The 19,202-nt window shown below is 38.8% G+C and overlaps 1 protein-coding gene across 3 annotated transcripts in view; it reads left to right on the top strand.

Moving 5' to 3' along the window:
- Positions 1 to 19,202, top strand: part of PLEKHA8 (pleckstrin homology domain containing A8) — a 61,475-nt gene that overhangs the window by 27,249 nt on the left and 15,024 nt on the right. For all 3 annotated transcript variants that reach the window (XM_054494655.2, XM_063667418.1, XM_063667419.1), the window contains exons 6-12: positions 246 to 286; positions 2,453 to 2,610; positions 4,446 to 4,602; positions 4,994 to 5,079; positions 10,480 to 10,538; positions 11,489 to 11,619; positions 12,263 to 12,333. In XM_054494655.2, the coding sequence (XP_054350630.1) occupies positions 246 to 286; positions 2,453 to 2,610; positions 4,446 to 4,602; positions 4,994 to 5,079; positions 10,480 to 10,538; positions 11,489 to 11,619; positions 12,263 to 12,333 (703 nt within the window). The remainder of the gene's footprint in view (positions 1 to 245; positions 287 to 2,452; positions 2,611 to 4,445; positions 4,603 to 4,993; positions 5,080 to 10,479; positions 10,539 to 11,488; positions 11,620 to 12,262; positions 12,334 to 19,202) is intronic.

Below are 19,202 nucleotides of genomic sequence, written 5' to 3'. Positions count from 1 at the left end.
CTGTGATAATTAGGTCTGTCAAAAGATCATCTTCCTTTTCCTTAGAAATGTATTTGTATAAATAAGAAGGACCAGATGGAATCAATGACTCTCTTTTGGGAAGACCTAAAATTGTTTCTGTTTAGTGGGGCTAGTGTATATTATGGTCATATGGTCATATTTACCATTTTGTATGTAATAAGATCATAAATATGCTCTGTTCAAAGTTTAACATGTGAACTTTCCTTTCTTTGCTTCTTTTAAAGATGAAACATCCTATTATACCAATTCATAATTCATTGGAAAGGTACAGTAGCTTTTTTTCTTCTTGCTAAAAATTAAAAAAAAATAAGGATATTGTTATTCCTTGTTTAAAAAAAGATACTTTGATCATGTAGTGGTTTTTCTCAGGATTTGAAATAATATGGAAGTAAACAATATCTGACTTTCCTCTTTCGAATGAGCCTGAATCAACCCAGATCAGACCTTTTATTTAGCACTAATAGGGAAGATGTTGGCATTTTCCCTAAGATGGATCTCACCTATCACATCTAGTAACTTTTAATCTCTCTAGGGTGTACTGAAGGTTGAAACTTCTCTTGTAGAGGAAACTTCTCTCTGAGCATTGTTTTAAGTGTGCTTTTATCTAGAAATGATAGTAGTGCTATTTTGTTGTGTTTAAAAATAAAAATCTTAGGTAGCGTTGCAGGTTGAAAAATAACCTACTATCAAAATCTAAACTATTTCTATTCCCCTAAATGCTTCTTCAATTTTTAAGATGATTTAGCCCATGAAAGTGGGCTAAATTACTGCAGCCTCAACATCGTGGGCCCAAGCAATCCTCCTACCTCGGCGTCCCAAGTAGCTGGGACTATAGGTGCATGCCACCATGCCTGGCTAATTTTTGTATTTTTTGTAGAGACAGGGTTTCACCATGTTGCCCAGGCTGGTCTTGAACTCCTGAGCTCAAGCAATTCATCCGCCTTGGTCTCCCCAAGTGTTGGTATTACAGGCCTGAGCCACTGTGCCCGGCCTCAAATTATTTAATAGTTCATCTCTTTATATACTATTGCTTACTTCTTTATTACAAGGATTGTTCCCAATTTAGTTATTTCCAGTTTTCTCCTGTTCTAAATATTCTTACTAGGAGCATATTCGTAGGTTTTTTGTTGTTGTTGAGGTCTTTGCCTCTATATGCTCCTACATTTTGAATTACTAGGTTGAAATATGGTTTTTTTTAAGAAAATAGCAAATACTTTTCCTGTAGTTACTATGTAGCTTGGACCCTTCCTTCTTATTTTTATTAGAAGAAAATATTTTTGTTCTAATTAGGCTAGGTATAGTCACCTAATCATAATGATAAGATATTATGATTGTTCCTTTAACCGATAGAATTACCTGTTCTACTTGCATGTTAATTGGCTTTTTCTGTTACCCTAATGTGCTGACATTTCCCTCAGGATGTGATGTGGTCCTCCTGGGTTTTTTCTGTCAGACATACTTTATAAGGAGTACTCTCCCTGGTTGGGCATGGTGGCTCACGCCTATAATCCCAGCACTTTGGGAGGCCGAGACGGGTGGATCACCTGAGGTCAGGTGTTCAAGACCAGCCTGGCCAACCTGGTGAAACCCTGTCTCTACTAAAAATGCAAAAAATTAACTGGGCGTGGTGGCGGGTGCCTGTAATCCCAGCTACTCAGGAGGCTGAGGCAGGAGAATCACTTGAACCCGGAAAGCAGAGGTTGCAGTGAGCCAAGATCTTACTGGCCGGGCAAACACAGAGAAATGGCCAGTGGTGTAGAGAGAGAGAAGTCCCCCAGGGAGAAGTTGAGGAAAGTAAAGTGTGCAAAGTGGCACCTGGAGAAAACTCGTTGAAAACCAAAGAGCTGTCAATGACTATTTCCTGATGCTGCTGTGGAGCAGGAAGATTGGGACTGCTGAGGGTGCTGGGAAAGCCATTAATGGCTCTTTGATTTCTAAATTGCAGCCTTGAGGCTGGACTGCTCCCATCACAGGCCTTGGAGGCAGAAGACTGGGCGGTTTGGCTTGATTTAACAATTGTTTCAGTGGATGTTGAAAGGATTACATTTACCTGGGCAGTCAGTTTATGACCAGGCTTGGTGAGGTGGCTCACACCTGTGATCCTAGCACTTTAGAACGCTGAGGTGGGAGGATTGCCTGAGGCCAGGTGGTCAAGACCAACCTGGGCAACATAGTGACACCCCATCTCTACAAAAAATTAGAAATTAGCCGGGCATGGTGGCAGGCACCTGTAGTCTGAGCTACTCAGGGTGGAGTGCTGGGCTCAAGTAGGAGGATTGATTGAGCCCAGGAGATTGCAGTGAGCTGTGATTGTGCCACCGTACTGCAGCCTGGGTGACAGAGTGGAGACCCTGTTTCAAAAAAAAAAAAAAAAAAAAAAAGGGACCAAATAACGACCTTCTGGCTTTTTTTCCTTTTAAAAAATTTGCAGGCAAATGGAGTTGAGCACTTGTGAAAATGGATCTTTAAATATGGAAATAAATGGTGAGGAAGAAATCCTAATGAAAAACAAGAATTCCTTATATTTAAAATCTGCAGAGATAGACTGCAGCATATCAAGTGAGGAAAATACAGATGATAATATAACAGGTAAAAACAAAAGTAAAGTCTGAAACAAACCAATTTTAGATGATAGAAAATTTGGGAATTTGATGAATATCCATGATAGGGCTTAATCTCAAGACCATGTAGTAGTGTCTCCTAAGGAGGATATTGGCTGGGTAAGATAGGTCATATGACTGAACAACATTCTTTCATCCAATCTGACCTGGTGTTGAGAAGGCAGAGTGAAGAGGAAGATTCCTGCTCAGTGTTCTTGGCTGTGTTCATGGGCTGCAGTGAGCAGAGGGCCTTCAACCCTGTATCTTAAAAGTCCTTTGAACTTAGATTATGATATTAGATTTAACAGTGTGTAAAATTACAGCAGTTCAGTTTTTCATCCTCCCGGTTTCTGTTGGGCCCGAGGATGTCAGAATTCACCAGTCACCATGAGGTTTCTACGAAGTCTTCTCTGTTTATCGAGCCAAAGTCCCACATTTCAGGTAATAGGTCTAGTTCAAATATGCTAATCCCTTGGCAATGCTAATCACTGAAATCTATTTCAGATCAAAGACAACTATATTAGAGCTTTTAATTGTGTTATAAGTACTTAATAATTTGAAAATGAAATTAAAATTTCCTCCTCATCTACATTGAAATAAGAGACCTTGTTTTTTCCGATGAATCGGGAAGCAGTGTGGGAGTTGAGGGAAGGAACTGTGTTTTCTTAGCTGTTAATCTGAGAGAGACAATCCACACATCATTGGAGCCTTATCTCTTGGGTAAATAATAAAGACAGAAGAAAATATCTGTCAAAACAGTGCAGTCATTTATTTGCTCCTATAATTTTGCTTCTAGGAATTGTTCTTCAGTGAATAGTTAGATTTAAGGAGAAAGACCTATTGATAGGGATGTTCTTTGTGGCATTACAGTCAGTTCTCATTATTTGCAGTAGTTAGGTTTTATTGAGTCACCGTGAGCACTGAATTAACAAATACTAAACTCTTGCTCCTGGGGGAAATACAAGGTTAGGTTCCTGCAAGCCTTTGCTCACAAAATTTTTGTCTACCGATCAATACATAACCTTGTTTTATGTGTGTTTTCGTTTAAAGACACTTTAATATGTATTGTTGATTCATTAACATTGAACTCACGGTGAACAGCACTATTACTCATGCTTGAATGAAGCTTATCTAACACACATCTTTTTTCCATAAGGCACATCACAGCCTTTTTGTGGGTAGGAACGCTAGACGGTACTATACTTGGGAGCCCTTTTAAACAGCAAAAACAACAAAATGCACAAACATGCATAAAATGTGGCACTAAGTAAGGACATTTGTCTATACTGTGAGAGCTGAAACAAGAAGGCAGAACATCACATTGCTCTGCCTCAGCTAGGAATATGTGTGTCCGGCAACAAAGTTTTCACCACTTTGCACGTGTCCACAAATGACTGCAAAAGTGCCGCATGTATTGATTTTGGGGTTACAAATAAATTTTAGCAAGTAGACAAATTCACAAATACGTATAGAATGTGCTAATAATGAGTAGTGATTGTATTTATAATTGTAAAATTTTGGAAGCTACCTAAGTACCCCTCATGGGTATGATACAGTATAACATGGTCATTAAAATCATGTTTTTGAAGGGTTGAATGATAATGAAAATATTCATGATACATTGTTTAGTGAAAGCGAGCAGGATTCAAATCTACACATACTTCAAGTTTTGTTTGTGTGTGTAGATGTATGTATATGTGTATGTGAACAGTGTTTCATGAATTTTTATTTCAATGTATTTTTCTGTGTTTTAGAAATTTTCAACAATCAACATGTATTTTTATAATAAATATAGGTTAGTAATAGATATTTTCTACTTTGCAGTCCAAGGTGAAGTAATGAAGGAAGATGGAATGGAAAACCTGAAAAATCATGACAATAACTTGACTCAGTCTGGATCAGACTCAAGTTGCTCTCCGGAATTCCTCTGGGAGGAAAGCAAAGAAGTTATCCCAACTTTCTTTAGTACCATGAACACAAGGTATTCTAGACTGTCTAATATCACTGATGCTTGGATACTAGCTTCCATTCTGGAAAATCAGTCATGGTGTTCCTTTCAGGTGATGGCATATTCTAGGAGAATAGAGAATGTGGTATACCAAGCACCTGCTTTACTGTTTACTCTTTCTTACCAATGAATAAGAAGGAATTGATTGTGAAGTGTGCTCTGTGAACAAATGTTAGCTTGCTTTGGTGGATTATCTTTGGAAATTTATTTTATGAGACCATCTTAGAAAAACAGTCACTGGGGCATATCAAGTCAAATGATTTGCCCTACAGAGAGGCAGCTGTTTCTATGACTTACCTCTGAATTGCAGAGTGCTGACACTTTATTTTCAATCTTTTCTCCTCCATATCACCAAATTATGTAGCTTTAGTGACATTGAACTTTTGGAAGACAGTGGCATTCCCACAGAAGCATTCTTGGCATCATGTTATGCTGTGGTTCCAGTATTAGGTAAGATTCCTGCAGTTGCCTTACATTCATTCATGTCTAGAATCTGCCTCACTGTAGTTATTTTGCAGGAGAAATACTCCGAACTATGTGTACAGTGAGATGACCCTTAGCTATTTGTTCAAATCACCAGACACATACAGTTAAAACTATGTGACCTTAAGCATTATTGCATATTCCCATTTCATTTCTAATAATGATTAAATATTGACCTCAAAATAGTGTAATTTAAAAGGGGGATCTTTCTAGAAACCATACATAAAAGTAAAAAAAGTATTTGAGGAATAGACCTTCAAATATATTGGCACTGTGAAAAAATGTGTTTTACCAGTTAAAACTTTTTTTTTTTGAGACAGGCTCTTGCTTTGTTGCTCAGGCTGGAGTGCAGTGGCATGATCTCTGTTCACTGCAAACTTCACCTCCCAGGCTCAAGCAATCCTTCCACCTCAGCCTTCTTGGTAGCTGGACTATATGCGCATGCCCAGCTAATTTTTGTATTTTTTGTGGAGATGGTTTTCGTCATGTTGCCCATACTGGTCTGGAACACCTGGGCTCAAGTGATCCTTCCCTCCCAAAATGTGAGCCACCATACCCGACCAAAACATTTTTTTTTTTTTTTTGAGACGGAGTCTTGCTGTGTCACCCAGGCTGCAGTGCAGTGGCAGGATCTCCGCTCACTGCAAGCTCTGCCCCCACCAGGTTCATGCCATTCTCCTGCCTCAGCCTCCCGAGTAGCTGGGACTACAGGTGCCTGCCACCACACCCGGCTAATTTTTTTGTATTTTTAGTAGAGACAGGGTTTCACTGTGTTTGCCAGGATAGTCTCGATCTCCTGACCTCATGATCCACCTGCCTTGGCCTCCAAAAGTGCTGGGATTACAGGCGTGAGCCACTGCGCCCGGCCTCCAAAACATATTTTCAAAGATTTTTAAAGACATATTCTCTCTCTCTCTCTCTCTCTCTATATATATATATAAAACATATATATGATATATATAACATACATATATATAACATATATATATATGTAAATAAATAAAATGTATGTTATGGCTGGGCGCAGTGGCTCACGCCTGTAATCCTAGCACTTTGGGAGGCTGAGGTGAGCGGATCACCTGAGATGAGGAGTTTGAGACCAGCCTGGCCAACGTGGTAAAACCCCGTCTCTACTAAAAATACAAAAATTAGCTGAGTGTGGTGGCGTGCACCTATAATCCCAGTTACTCAGGAGGCTGAGGCAGGAGAATCACTTGAACCTGGGAGGTGGAGGTTGCAGTGAGCTGAGATTGCGCCACTGCACTCTAGCCTGGACGACAGACAGCCTGTCTCAAAAAAAAAAAAAAAAAAAAAAGTGTGTATATATATATATATATATATATGTTATGTGTATATATGTTATATATATTTTTAATATATCTATGAAAATTTATATGTAACATTTAAATGATATGTAATTTATATATATAACAAATACATAATTTTATATATTATATATATTTATATATATAAAAAAGTTTAGGTCAAATTCACTTTTACTTGTATAAAGTCAGTAATACCAAGAATGGCTAATGTGTTGAAATTTGCTTTATGACCCATTTAACTATACATCTTTTGTAAAAATTGAGGTATAACTTGTGTAGGACTTAACTGTTACGATTCAGTGAATTTTGACAAATGCACCTACCTCTCTAATCTATATCCTTATCAAGAAATAGTATGTTTTCATCACCCTGGAATGTTCCCTGTGTCACTTAGCCTGAAATAACCATTTTATTGATTTCTGTCACCATAGGTTAGTTCTGCCTATTCTAAACTTTGATATAACTGGAATATTATACTTTTTTGCCTCTGGCTTTTCTCAAACAGTATGTTTTTGAGATTCATCCTTGTTGTCTGTATCAGTAGTTCGTTCCTTTTTATTGCGAAGTAGTATTCCATTAAATGAATATGCCACAATTATTTATTCACTCTCTTATTGATGGACTTTGGGCAGTTTGTAGTTTGGGACTCTTTTTTTTTTTCTTGAGACAGAGTCTTGCTCTGTCACCTAAGCTGTCACCTAACCTCCACCTCCCGGGTTCAAGTGATTCTCCTGCCCCAGCCTCCCGAGTAGCTGGGGTTACAGGCCTGTGCCACCATGCTCGGCTAATTTTTTTTGTATTTTTAGTAGAGACAAGGTTTCACCATGTTGGCCAGGCTGGTCTCAAACTCCGGAGCTCACGTGATCCGCCCACCTCGGTCTCCCAAAGTGCTGGGATTACAGGAGTGAGCCACTGCTCTTGGCCAATTTGGGACTATTACAAATGAAATTGCTCTAAACATTTTTGTGCCTATGGGCCTATGCTTTCATTTCTCTTGAGTAAATACCTAGGACTGGAATTGCTGGTTCATAGTTTAACTTTATAATAAACTGCCAGACAGTTATAATGGTTTCACAGTTGTTCATAGTGTATGAGTATTCTAGTTGTTTGACTTCTTCACCAGCATTTGGTAGTGTCAATATTTTGTTTTTGGCATTCCTGAATGTTTTAGTGGTATTTCATTGTGGCTTTAATTTGCATTTCCATGATGACTAATGATATTGAGCACTTTTTAAAATAATTATTGGCCATCCCTATCTCTTCCATTGTGAAATGTCTGTTCAAATCTTTCACCCATTTTTAAAAGTTAATTGTTTTTCTTTTTATTACTGAGTTGGGAGAGTTCTTTATATATTCTTAATTAAAATTCCATTGTAGACATGTGAATATTTTCCCCCAGGGTATGGCCTGCCTCCTCCTTTTCTTAATGATGCCTTTTCAGAAGTTTTAAATTTCCATGAAGTCCAGTTTCTTCTTTTATACTTAGTGCTTTTAGTGTCTTAAGAAATCTTTACCTATCCCAAAGGTCATGAAGACATTCTGTTTTCTTCTAGACTCTTCAGACTTTTACATTTGTGCCTGTGAACCACTGGAATTATTTTTTGTGTGTGGTGTGTGGTAGGGAGTTGAGGTTCATTTTTTTTTTTCCTTGTGGTATCTGGTTGCTCAAGAACCATGGGTCAAAATATGTTTTCCCTTTTACATTGCTTTGGCAGCTCTGTCAAAAACCAATTGAACTTACAATGCTTATAATGTGGGACTGTTTCTGGACTCTTCTTTTCTGTTCCAATGATCTTATGGTGTCTTGATTATTATAAGGCTTGAAATCAGATAATGTAAATCTCTCAGTTTTTTCTTTTTCAAGATTGTTTTGGAAATTCTAGGCCTTTTGATAAATTTTAGCTGTTCAATTCCTATTTAAAAGCCTTTTAGGATTTTGATTAAGATTACATTGTATCTCTAAACCAATTAGGGGAAAGCTGACATCTTAAACAACATTGAAGGCTGGGCTCACTGGCTCATAACTGTAATCCCAGCACTTTGGGAGGCCAAGGCAGGAGGATCGCTTGAAACCAGGAGTTTGATCCTGGCCTAGGCAACAAAGTAAGACCCTGTCTCTATGAAAAAAATTAGCCAGGTGTGATGGCACAAGCCTATAGTCCCAGCTACTTGGGAGGCTGATGCAGGAGAATCACATGAGCCTGGGATATCAAGGCTGCAGTGAGCCGTGGCTGCACCACTGCACTCCATCATAGGTGACAGAGCAAGACCCTGTCTCAAAAACAAAAACATTGAATCTTCTAATCCATGAGGATGCTGTATCTATTTACTTAAGTCATTTTAATTTTCTCTGAAGAATGTTCTGTGTAGTTTTTAGTGTATAGCTGTCATATTCTTTTGTTAGGAATAAATTTTAGAATTTTTTTATGCTGTTGTAAAAAGTGTTTTATTTCATTTTCCAATTATTAATAGCATGTACATGCAAATTATGTTTATATGCTGAGTTGTTTTTATAATCATGAATGAGTTAACTTTATAAAATGCTTTTTCTATATTTGCTGAAGTCATTTTTTTCCTGTAATTTGTTAATGTAGTGAATTACATTGTTTGGATGAATTTCATTCATTATCCTGGTATTTGTTTCTATCATCTTGCTACTTATTTTCTGCTTTTCTCTGTATGTTCTTTGTTCCCTTTTTATTCCTTTCCTGATCTCTAGCCAGTTAATCAATTTTTTTTTAGTATTCTGTTTTATTTCCTCTTTTGGCCTCTTAGCTACCTATCTTTGTCCCTGCCTTTCTTTTAGATCAATCAAGTATTTTTTTTTTTTTTTTTTTTAAGAATTCCTCTACCTTTTCTCTTTTGGCTTTTTAGCTATACCTCTTTGTTTTATTTTTTAGTCATTGTTCTTGCCCAACAGAAATATTCAAACCACATATGTAATTTTAAGTTTTCTAGTATACACATTAACATAGTAAACACAAATTAATTTTAATAATGTATTTTAAAACCTAGAATATCTAAAATATCTCAACATGTAATAAATATAAAAGAATCATTGGGCCGGGCGTGGTGGCTCATGCCTGTAATCCCAGCACTTTGGGAGGCCGAGGCAAGTGGGTCACAGTCAGGAGATCGAGACCATCTTGGCCAACGTGGTGGCGCATGCCTATAATCCCAGCTACCTGGGAGGCTGAGGCAGGAGAATCGCTTGAACTAGGGGGTCGGAGGTTACAGTGAGCTGAGATCATGCCACTGCACTCTAGCCTGGGGACAGAGCGAGACTCCGTCCCAAAAAAAAAAAGAATCATTAATGAGTCTGGGCATGGTGGCTCACGCCTGTAATCCCAGCACTTTGGGAGGCCGAGGTGGGCAGATGACTTGAGATCAGGAGTTCAAGACCAGCCTGGCCAACATGGTGAAGCCCGTCTCTACTGAAAATACAAAAATTAGCTGGGCGTGGTGGTGGGCATCTGTAATCTCAGCTACTTGGGAGGCTGAGGCAGGAGAATCGCTTGAACCTGGGAGGTGGAGGTTGCAGTGAGCCAAGATCATGCTACTCCACTCCAGCCTGGGGACAGAGCGAGAGACTCCATCTCAAAAAAACAAACAAACCAAAAGAATCATTAATGAGATATTTTGCAATCTCTTTTTCATACTCAGTCTTCCAAATCTGGTATGTATTTTACCTCCAGTACATTTTGGTTAGTACTAGCCACACTGCAAGTACTAACTAGCCACATATCTAGTGGCTACCATATTGGACAATGCAGCCCTAAGGATTACTATATGAATTCTAAACTTATAAGATTATCTTCATCTCACCTGTCACTTAGGGCCTCATTATAACTCACCTTGGAGTAGTGTAATAGAAAAAGACGGTAATAGTATCCCGGAAGCTTTTGAAGGTTATGTTTAGATAATGATTTGGAAGAAAAATTAAAGTTGTTGGGGATCTGCTAAATTTATTATTACTTTATTATAAAAAATATTGCCACTTAAAAATTGCTTTTTCAGAAATGTTTTTGATCTTTTCTTCTAGACAAACTTGGCCCTACAGTGTTTGCTCCTGTTAAGATGGATCTTGTTGGAAATATTAAGGTGAGCATACTGATTTGTCTCTGTGGAAACTTTTAAATAAAGGAAAATGTTTTCAACATTTTTGTGCTTGGCCAGAATAAATCAAAAAGTGAAAAATGTGTCACTGTTCTTTAAGAGAGCAAGCATCTTTATTCTCACATTGTGAATGCTCAGTAAGGGAATTACTAAGCCTTTATTATATGCTAGAGTTAAGCTTTATGGGGAGTAGAAGATTCATTTTTAAAATGAAACCAGGACTGCCTTTTCATGTGCACTGTGTGGATCAGTAGGGTTTCACTCTAATGTCCACACTGATTCTGTGCTTTTTTAGGTTTAAATGGTGATAAGTTATATTTTTCTAAAAGATAGGTTATGTGGTGAAAATAGCTGTCAGTGGTCTGGGACTCAAAAGGCCCATTTCCAGTGGTAGTTGTGGGACCATCAACAACTCACCAAATCTCTCTGAGCCTCTTTCTTCCAGGTAAAATAAGGGATGGGTCCCCTTTTAAATGCAGATTAAATGTTACCTTCTTGAGGATACAGTACCCAATAAAAATCTTTTTTGTCATTGGAGACTAGTCTTTGAGGAAGCACTATTAGGAATTCCTGTAGATATACCTTTCTTTATTGTATTTAGGTGGAATAGTTGCAAGTAGTCTCATTAGAACAAATGATTGTTTTATACTCAGAGTGAAAAGTATCTGCCAAAGAGAGCCATGAGAGAGGTTCTGAGGCAGAAAAAATAACTTAAAGAACAAAACTTTAAACCCTGAGACTATTTAATTCCAGTTTAAGCTACATAGAATTCTCCAAAACAAATATTATCATGAAAACATAAGGAAGAAGGTAATAGGAGCTTAATTTATTTTCTTAGAGGCCTGCTTGCCAAACTTACAAGTCTCAATACTATACTGAGTTGCTTGATAACTTCAGCATTTTAAACTTAGGTTGTTTCCCTGCTTTCCCTCCAGAAAGTAAATCAGAAGTATATAACCAACAAAGAAGAGTTTACCACTCTCCAGAAGATAGTGCTGCACGAAGTGGAGGCGGATGTAGCCCAGGTTAGGAACTCAGCGACTGAAGCCCTCTTGTGGCTGAAGAGGTGAGGCAGCTGGGGTGGGACAGCAGTTAAAATCTAGCTCAAAAAAAATTACCAGCAAAAAAAATTGTTACACAAAGGAGACTACTTCTGAGTGAAGGATCTAGTTGAATTGTGTAGCCTTTTCTAGAAGGCCTAATGAATAATACCACCTTATTTTTTTTTTGCCTCCCTTTTGATGTGATAAATATTGTTAATAAGTATATATAAGTTAGGAATCTTAAAGGCATTAAAGTCAACTGGCTTCTCTTTAAATCAGTGGCTCTCCAACTTCAGTGGCATCAGAACCATCTGGAGGACTTGTTAAAAACACTAGACTCGGAACCAGTTTCTGATTCAGTAACTCAGGTGGGGCCCCAGAATTTGCATTTCTAGCAAATTCCCAGGTGATGCTAAAGCCACTAGTCCTGGGACACATTTTGAAAACCACTTCTTTAGGTATATCAGATGAGATGAAAGATGGGCTCCAGAGCAAGCTAAAGGGAAGTGAAGGGAAGAGGTTCAGGAAGGACTGCCACATGATTTGACCTATTCACTGCTGTGCCTAAGATGTTACTGAAATGGAAGCTGATGTCTGCCATTTCTTTATACCCATTCAACATAAGTGAACTTTGAAAATAATATTTCTTCCTTTATTTTGTTTTAGAGGTCTCAAATTTTTGAAGGGATTTTTGACAGAAGTGAAAAATGGGGAAAAGGATATCCAGACAGCCCTAAGTAAGTGTTCTTTATGTTTTGTTGAATGAGTCAATAGACTGCGGAATGGAGACCCCTAGAGGAGGATACAGGGTATAGGGGATATTTCTGCTTTTCAGAATTTGATTTTGTTTCTTTTCTTATTTCATTATTATTCATTGCTTCCTATATGCTTTGTTTAAAAAGTACCTATGAGACAATGACCTGGTAATCTAGATGTAACTTACTAAAAATCAGTATATTTTAAAGAAGTGCTGAATAAATGGAAAGCCATCTCTTAAACATAATAGGAAGTCCTAATATTATCAAGAAGTTAGTTTTCCTAAATCTTCAAATATATTATAGTCTTTGAAAATCAGTATACAAAGAAAAGCTTGAACACCGTAACAGCAGGTTGGCGTGGGGGAATCCCAGGGATTTGTTCTGGAGTAGGAGTAAAGGTTTTCATCATCGTGTAACTCCTCAAATATATAATGCTCTGTGCATCCCAGTTTCTAGTCATAGAGCCAAAATGGGATGAAGGGTTTGGTCAAAGGAGATCATCTTATATCTCCAGCACCTTAAGGTAGTGACTGCAACATTGTAGGTCCTTAATAAACATTGGACAGGTAGGTAGATGGATGGATGTGTGGATAGAGCCATTTATCAGACCAGTTTTGGAAAATGTTGAGATTTGGGAGCATCCTTACAGTGCTTCTAATGGAGTGGCTGAACTCTCACCATTGATCTGTAGGAAATTCTTCTAGCATGGGCCGTGAGGCGTGTGTGGAGAAAAAAATGAACTGTGACATAAACTAATTAGATGCTTCTGGTTTGAGAGGGAGCTAGTGTTCTCTGTGGCTTTTTTCAGTGTCACAGTTGGGTTCTACCTCCTTCTGTTAGTCCTCTCTCTGGGCCATGAGTCCTCAAGAATTCTGCCCCCACATGATTTCCCGAGTCTGCCCCATCTGGCAACTGCTGATCTGCCATAAAAATGAGAGCTGACATTTCTGTAGCACTTTGTGAAGAATTTAGACTTCATAAACTTAATCCTCATTTCAATCCATTTTTACAAGTTAGGGAACTGTAAGATTAAAATATTGCTTAAGACCAGCATAAGGTCTGAAGCAGAGTGGCTTTGAGGCCCCTGCTTTGAAGGTCCACATTTCTCCTACAAAGGGTCTTCTCCACCATTCCTGGGCCACCTGCAGTTTTACATTCCCCATACATGCCTGAATTTCAGGATGGTCTCAGTTATATTCTCCCCTCTGTGTCCTGATTTCAAGTACTAAAAGTATATTCAGCATGTCTACTCATGCCCCCTAGCCAGTATCTGTCAAGCTTTATGGCTTGTGGAGCGTAGGATCAGGAGCTCTGGAGTGGCTCTCTGGATTCTGCCACTCATTAGTGCTCTGCCCTTAGGCAAGTTATTTAACCTCTCTGATCCTCACTTTGTTCATCTATAAAATGGGAATGGTGATATTATTTCCCTAATAAGGTGGTTGTAAATATTAAGTAGGTGCATGTGCATGTGAAAAAATTACAGAAGTATTTGGTACACAAAACACTCAGTATGGCCGAGTGTGGTGGCTCATGCCTGTAATCCTAGTACTTTGGGAGACTGAGGCAGGAGGATCACTTGAGTTCAGGAGTTTGAGACCAGCCTAGCCAACATGGCAAAACTCCATCTTTACAAAAATAATACAAAAATTAGCTGAGCATGGTGTTGCGTGCCTGTAGTCCCAGCTACTTAGGGGGCTGAGGTGGGAAGATTGCTTGAGTCCAGGAGGTTAAGACTGCAGTGAGTTGTGGTCATGGTACTGTACTCCAGTCTGGGCAATCAAGTGAGACCAGAACCTGTCTTAAAAACAAACAAACAAACAAAAAAACAATGCTCAGTTGTCAAGATTAGCATCTATTGTTGTGATAATGATGTTTTGTCATCATTATCATAATCATGATATATGAAGTTAATAACCTGCCAGAAAATAAGACTTATTTGTCCCACATCAGTAATGGAAAGTTTACAAAGCTTAGGTGCCAAGCCAGAAACTTCCCGTCAAACTAACTTATTAGTATGGAATTTTCATGCCAGCAAAAAGACTTCTCCGCCTGTTGGAAATGCAGAAGATACAGGGTTCAGCACTGTGTGCCCAGTGGACTCCGCATGTCTCATGCTGCTATTACTTTGTTAGGGCTGTCTATGGAAGGGGAATAGGACAATGCTGATCCCATTTAGCCCACTGGAAGAGCTGGGGTGGAACAGAACCCAGCTGCTTATGGGCTTTGACCCCCCTAGAGATAGAAAGGAAACTGAGGATATACCATTTCTGTCCAGTCCCAACCCCGATTCTGCCCACTTTTCTCTCTCCTTTTCTCCTCAAGGTTTCTCATCAAATGTTGTACTTGATTTGGAGACTGGGCCTAGGGGATGTATTGACTTTGTGAAGAAAGAGGAGACTTTGAAGGGCAAATGCTGCTTTGTGACTGCAATAATCACAGCCAGTCTCAGCTTTTTCTTCCTTCTCTTCTCCTTCGGCACAATTTTCAATGGAAAAGAGAAGGGAGGCTGTAAATTTGACATTTTCGTCCTGATGTTCAGGCTTATTTCAAAGAAGCTGTTTATGATTTAAATCCTATCTTTGATTGTGGAAATCCCTAGTTTCTTGCTGCCGCTCAGTGTGAGGAGATAAAGTTCCCCTATTAAACCCACCCTCCCTCCAAAGTTCCCCTGTTAAACCCACCCTCCCCTCCCACAGACACAGACACAACAAGCTCTGTGTAAACTGTTTTTTGAGAAATGTTTACACAATAGTTATTCAGAACCTGTAGGCTCCTTGATGCATATTTTTTCTGGGATAATGGTTCCTTTTTCTCATTTTGAAGTCCCAGCCTTTATAAGTAGAACTGATAACTTGTTTGAAATGAGGGAGGGTGAATAAGTAGGTAAAGGAGAGTGTGTGCAATTTATATGCCATATATAGGAAAGTTTGTTGGCTTTTTTAAATTCTAAAGTTGAATTTAAAAACAGCTATCACTTATAGAGCACCCAGTGTAACTATTACACTAAGTTTTTGATAAATATTTAATCTTCCAAATACTCTCCAGTGAATAAACTGAGGTTTAAAGAGGATAAATACCTTTCCTAGGGTCTCAAAATCTCCATCGGTGGTTCTCAAGCTGTTCCAAGGTCAGCAGCATCTTTATCACCTGAAAACTCATTAGAAATGCAGACTATCCGGTTCCACCCCAGACCTGCTGAATCAGACACTCTGAGGCTGGGGCCTGGCAGTCCATGTTTTAACAAGTCATTCGGATGATTCTATTCCATGCTGAAGTTTGAGACCTAGTCATCTAGACTTAGGCCTTTGAGGTTCACCTGTCACTTGTCTACATCTTGATCATTTTGAGATTTTGACTGCATCTAAGAGATTTTTAATAAGCAGGAGTAAAATTGCTGAAATTAGTTATAGCATCAATTTATTTTGCCTTCTTTTCATCATAATTAGACAGCTTTCCAATAAAAATACTGCTTAAGAAAGGTTTGAGGTGAATGTTCATGAAACTTGTATGGTCTTAATGGCCTTGGAAATAGTACATTTATATGTAGAAGCCCTAAATAACATAGTAGAAGCCTTGTCTCCATTACCTTTCTGGAAAATGCATCTCTAGTTACTGTATTGGTGCAGTTCTGTGACCTGGAATACTTCCAGCATCTGGAAGGAGGCCTTAGACTTTACACTGCCCCTTTTTGCACTTGAGCCATCACTTGGCTTCCCCATAATGATGATCAGAGTGGAACATTTTGGGTGGTTTCATGCTAACAGCTGCTGTGTTCCCTTAGTGTCCTATAACATTCTTTAGAGGTCATTTTCAGGAGGGAGTTGGGTTCACAAGGCAGATATGTTTAATAATCTGCCTTAGAGCTGAGTCCCCCTCTCCATTGCATATTCCACATCAAAAAGAGGTTTTGGAAAGCATCCTTGCAAGTGGAAGGAAGAAAAGTTGCTCTGGCATTTCATGCACCATTGTATTAAATGTTATATGCTCTGTGCTCAGTGGGATAACATATTGCCACATATCTCACCTCAGAGTGATATATATAAATGTCAGTAAAAGTTAACCCCCAACCAAGATCCTTTTCTGGCACAGAATAGAAAAAGTTTTAAAAGGATGCTCAGTCATGTATTTAATATGAAAGGCTTTCACAGATAAGGAGAGATAAGTGAGAGAGATAAAGTCAGAACTCATAATCAGATATTTAACATTAAATCATAAGTTGGCCATTCTGAAAATACTATGGAATGTGAATTCTAATACTCTTTCCAGAACCATTTGCAGCAATGCCTCCACTGGTAGGATTGGCTGGCAGCACAAGCATTAGTCTTAACAGTGCCTGAAATTAACAAAGGGCATCTCTGGGTACTTGTTTGACCTCTTTCCACTGGTTATTGTCCATACAAGTCAATTTGCCTTAAGCTTAGTCACTATAAAGAATTCAGAGGTTACTCTCCTGGTAGCTCTGCTTTTGAAAATACATGCCAAAGCGCTTTGGGAGGCCAAGGCAGGCAGATCACTTGAGCTCACAAGTTCAAGACCAGCCTGGGCAACATGGCGAAGCTCCGTCTCTTCAAAACATTCAAAAATTAGCCATGTGTGGTGGCACCAGCCTGTAGTTCTAGCTACTTGGGGGCCTGAGGTGGGAGGATCACTTGCACCAGGGATGTTGAGGCTGCAGTGAGCCATGTTTGCACCATTGCACTCCATCCTGGGTAACAAATCAAGACTCTGTCTCAAAAAAGAAAATTATAAATAATTCAGGCATTTAACAAATATCTATCACTTGACCTGATAGAAAAAAATAGTTCAATACAGTTAAGTGCCCACGTGTCACTCCTTAATCCCGTGACTCCCATCGTTTTCCAGAGATCATCATCCTGAATTTGCGTGGTTCATTATGTAATACATGTTTTTATACTTTTACTGTATATTTATGTGTCCATAAGCAGCATCTAGTATTGGACTACATGTTTTAAACTTGTATATGAGGTATCATATTGTACACATTCTTCCTTCTTCACTCAGTATTTTCAGATTTTAGCCACTGTTGAAGTGGCTTGTAGTCCTGGCTCATTCATTTTCCTTGCTGTTTAGCATTTCATTGTATGAATAGACCGTGGTTTAGAAAAACTAATATACTGTTAATGGACACAGTTGATTACAGATTTTCACCATTAAAAGCAATTCTACAATGTACACGTTCCTTTCACACATGTTCTGTATCATATGGAAAATTATGTCCAGACAGCACACCAGAAAAAGGAGGAGGCTTCTCATAGCTAAGAGGGACTGGCCCAGGGGCTCTGGCTGTCTACAGACTGGTAGTTCATGGGGCCTTACTGCTTGAGAAGCTGTGCTGCCAGAACAGTGGTTCTCAAACTCTAGCCTGTATTAGCCTCACCTGGAAGGCTCCTTGAAACAGATTGCTCTGTAGGCCTGACATGAGGCTGAGACTTTGCATTTCTAACAAGTTCCCAGGTGATGCTGAGGCTGCTGGTTTGGAGACTACACTGGGAACTGCTGCTGTAGTACATAATACAATTGGAATGGCTGAACCACATGACTAGATATTGCCAAATTGCTCTCCAAAGTCTATCATTACCAGCAGAGTAGTGAGAGTTCCCAATACTCCACATTCTTTTTAGCACTTGTCATTGTCAGCCTTTTAAATTTGTGCCTGATGGCTGTAAAATGATAGAATATTGCCAAAGTTTTTGTCCTTAGATTACAAGTAAGGTTGAGCAGCTTTTCCTGTCTTCACTGGCAGTTTGATTTCCTTCTCCATGAGTTGCCTGTTCATGTATTTGACCACCTTTGTCTTAGGTTTTCTTTATCGACTCCTGGGAGTTCTTTATATTTCCTGGATATTAATCTTTTTCAGTGATGGGTTAAAATGTCTAATCTTTTTCAGTTAAGGGTTAAACTGTCTCCTGTCAGTCTGTGGCTTGCCTTTGCTCTTTATCTATGGTGTCTTTTGGTATACAGAAGTTTCAGTTTTTATGTAATCAAAGATGTCATTCTTTCTTTATGGCTTGTACTTCTTAAAGAAATCCCTCTCTCCCTTGAGGTCACAAAGATGTTCTCTGACATTTTCTTCTCAAAGTTTTGTAGGTTTGCTTTCATATTTATGTCTTTAATCTTCCTGGAATTTATTTTTGTGAATGGTGTAAGGTGGGGATATAATTTTATTATTTCCAATCAGAAAGCCAGTTGTCTTAGCAGCACTTATTGGATCACCTATTCTTTTCCCTACTTGTATGTAATACCAACTTTGAGAGAGAGAGAGAGAGAGAGATCTGTTCTAGACTCCATATTCTGGTCCATTGTTCTTTTGCCCACCTATGCTTTAAAAAGACATGAGTTATAGGATGAAGGTTCTTACTATTCTAAGTGAGTTACTGGACCGTTCTCTCTAGAAGTTGTAGGATCTTAGGGCAAGCACACTTCCCCAGTGCCTATCTGTTTCCCACCAGCCTCCTGCCAGACTTGACTACCTGCTTTCAAATCTCCTGGTTCCTAATTCTTGCCTCAGAACTGTCTAGTTGAACACATTTGCAGAATTATGATTGTCATTTCCTCAGCCCAGTGAGTAATTCCGCCCTTTCTGGCTTTGGTTCTCTACTTCTCAGGCTTTCTCTTAAGACTTAGATTGACATTTCTCTCATCTTCTCTATAAGCCAAAATAACTTTACCAATTATAGGTTTATAGTAGAAAAACACTTTCCTGTATACAAAGTTCCTGGACAGAATGGTTGTCCACCAACAGTAATGGAAGAGTTGTTCTCTCAGTTACTATAAAAGCTTTAGGCATAATCTCTAAATACCTGATAGCAAGTTTCTGAGTTACTAAT

The sequence above is a fragment of the Pongo pygmaeus genome, chromosome 6 (genome assembly GCF_028885625.2).
Source record: "Pongo pygmaeus isolate AG05252 chromosome 6, NHGRI_mPonPyg2-v2.0_pri, whole genome shotgun sequence".
NCBI lineage: Eukaryota > Metazoa > Chordata > Mammalia > Primates > Hominidae > Pongo > Pongo pygmaeus.
The sequence above is the reverse complement of the archived record's forward strand: the minus strand, read 5'-3'. Positions and strand labels throughout refer to the sequence as shown.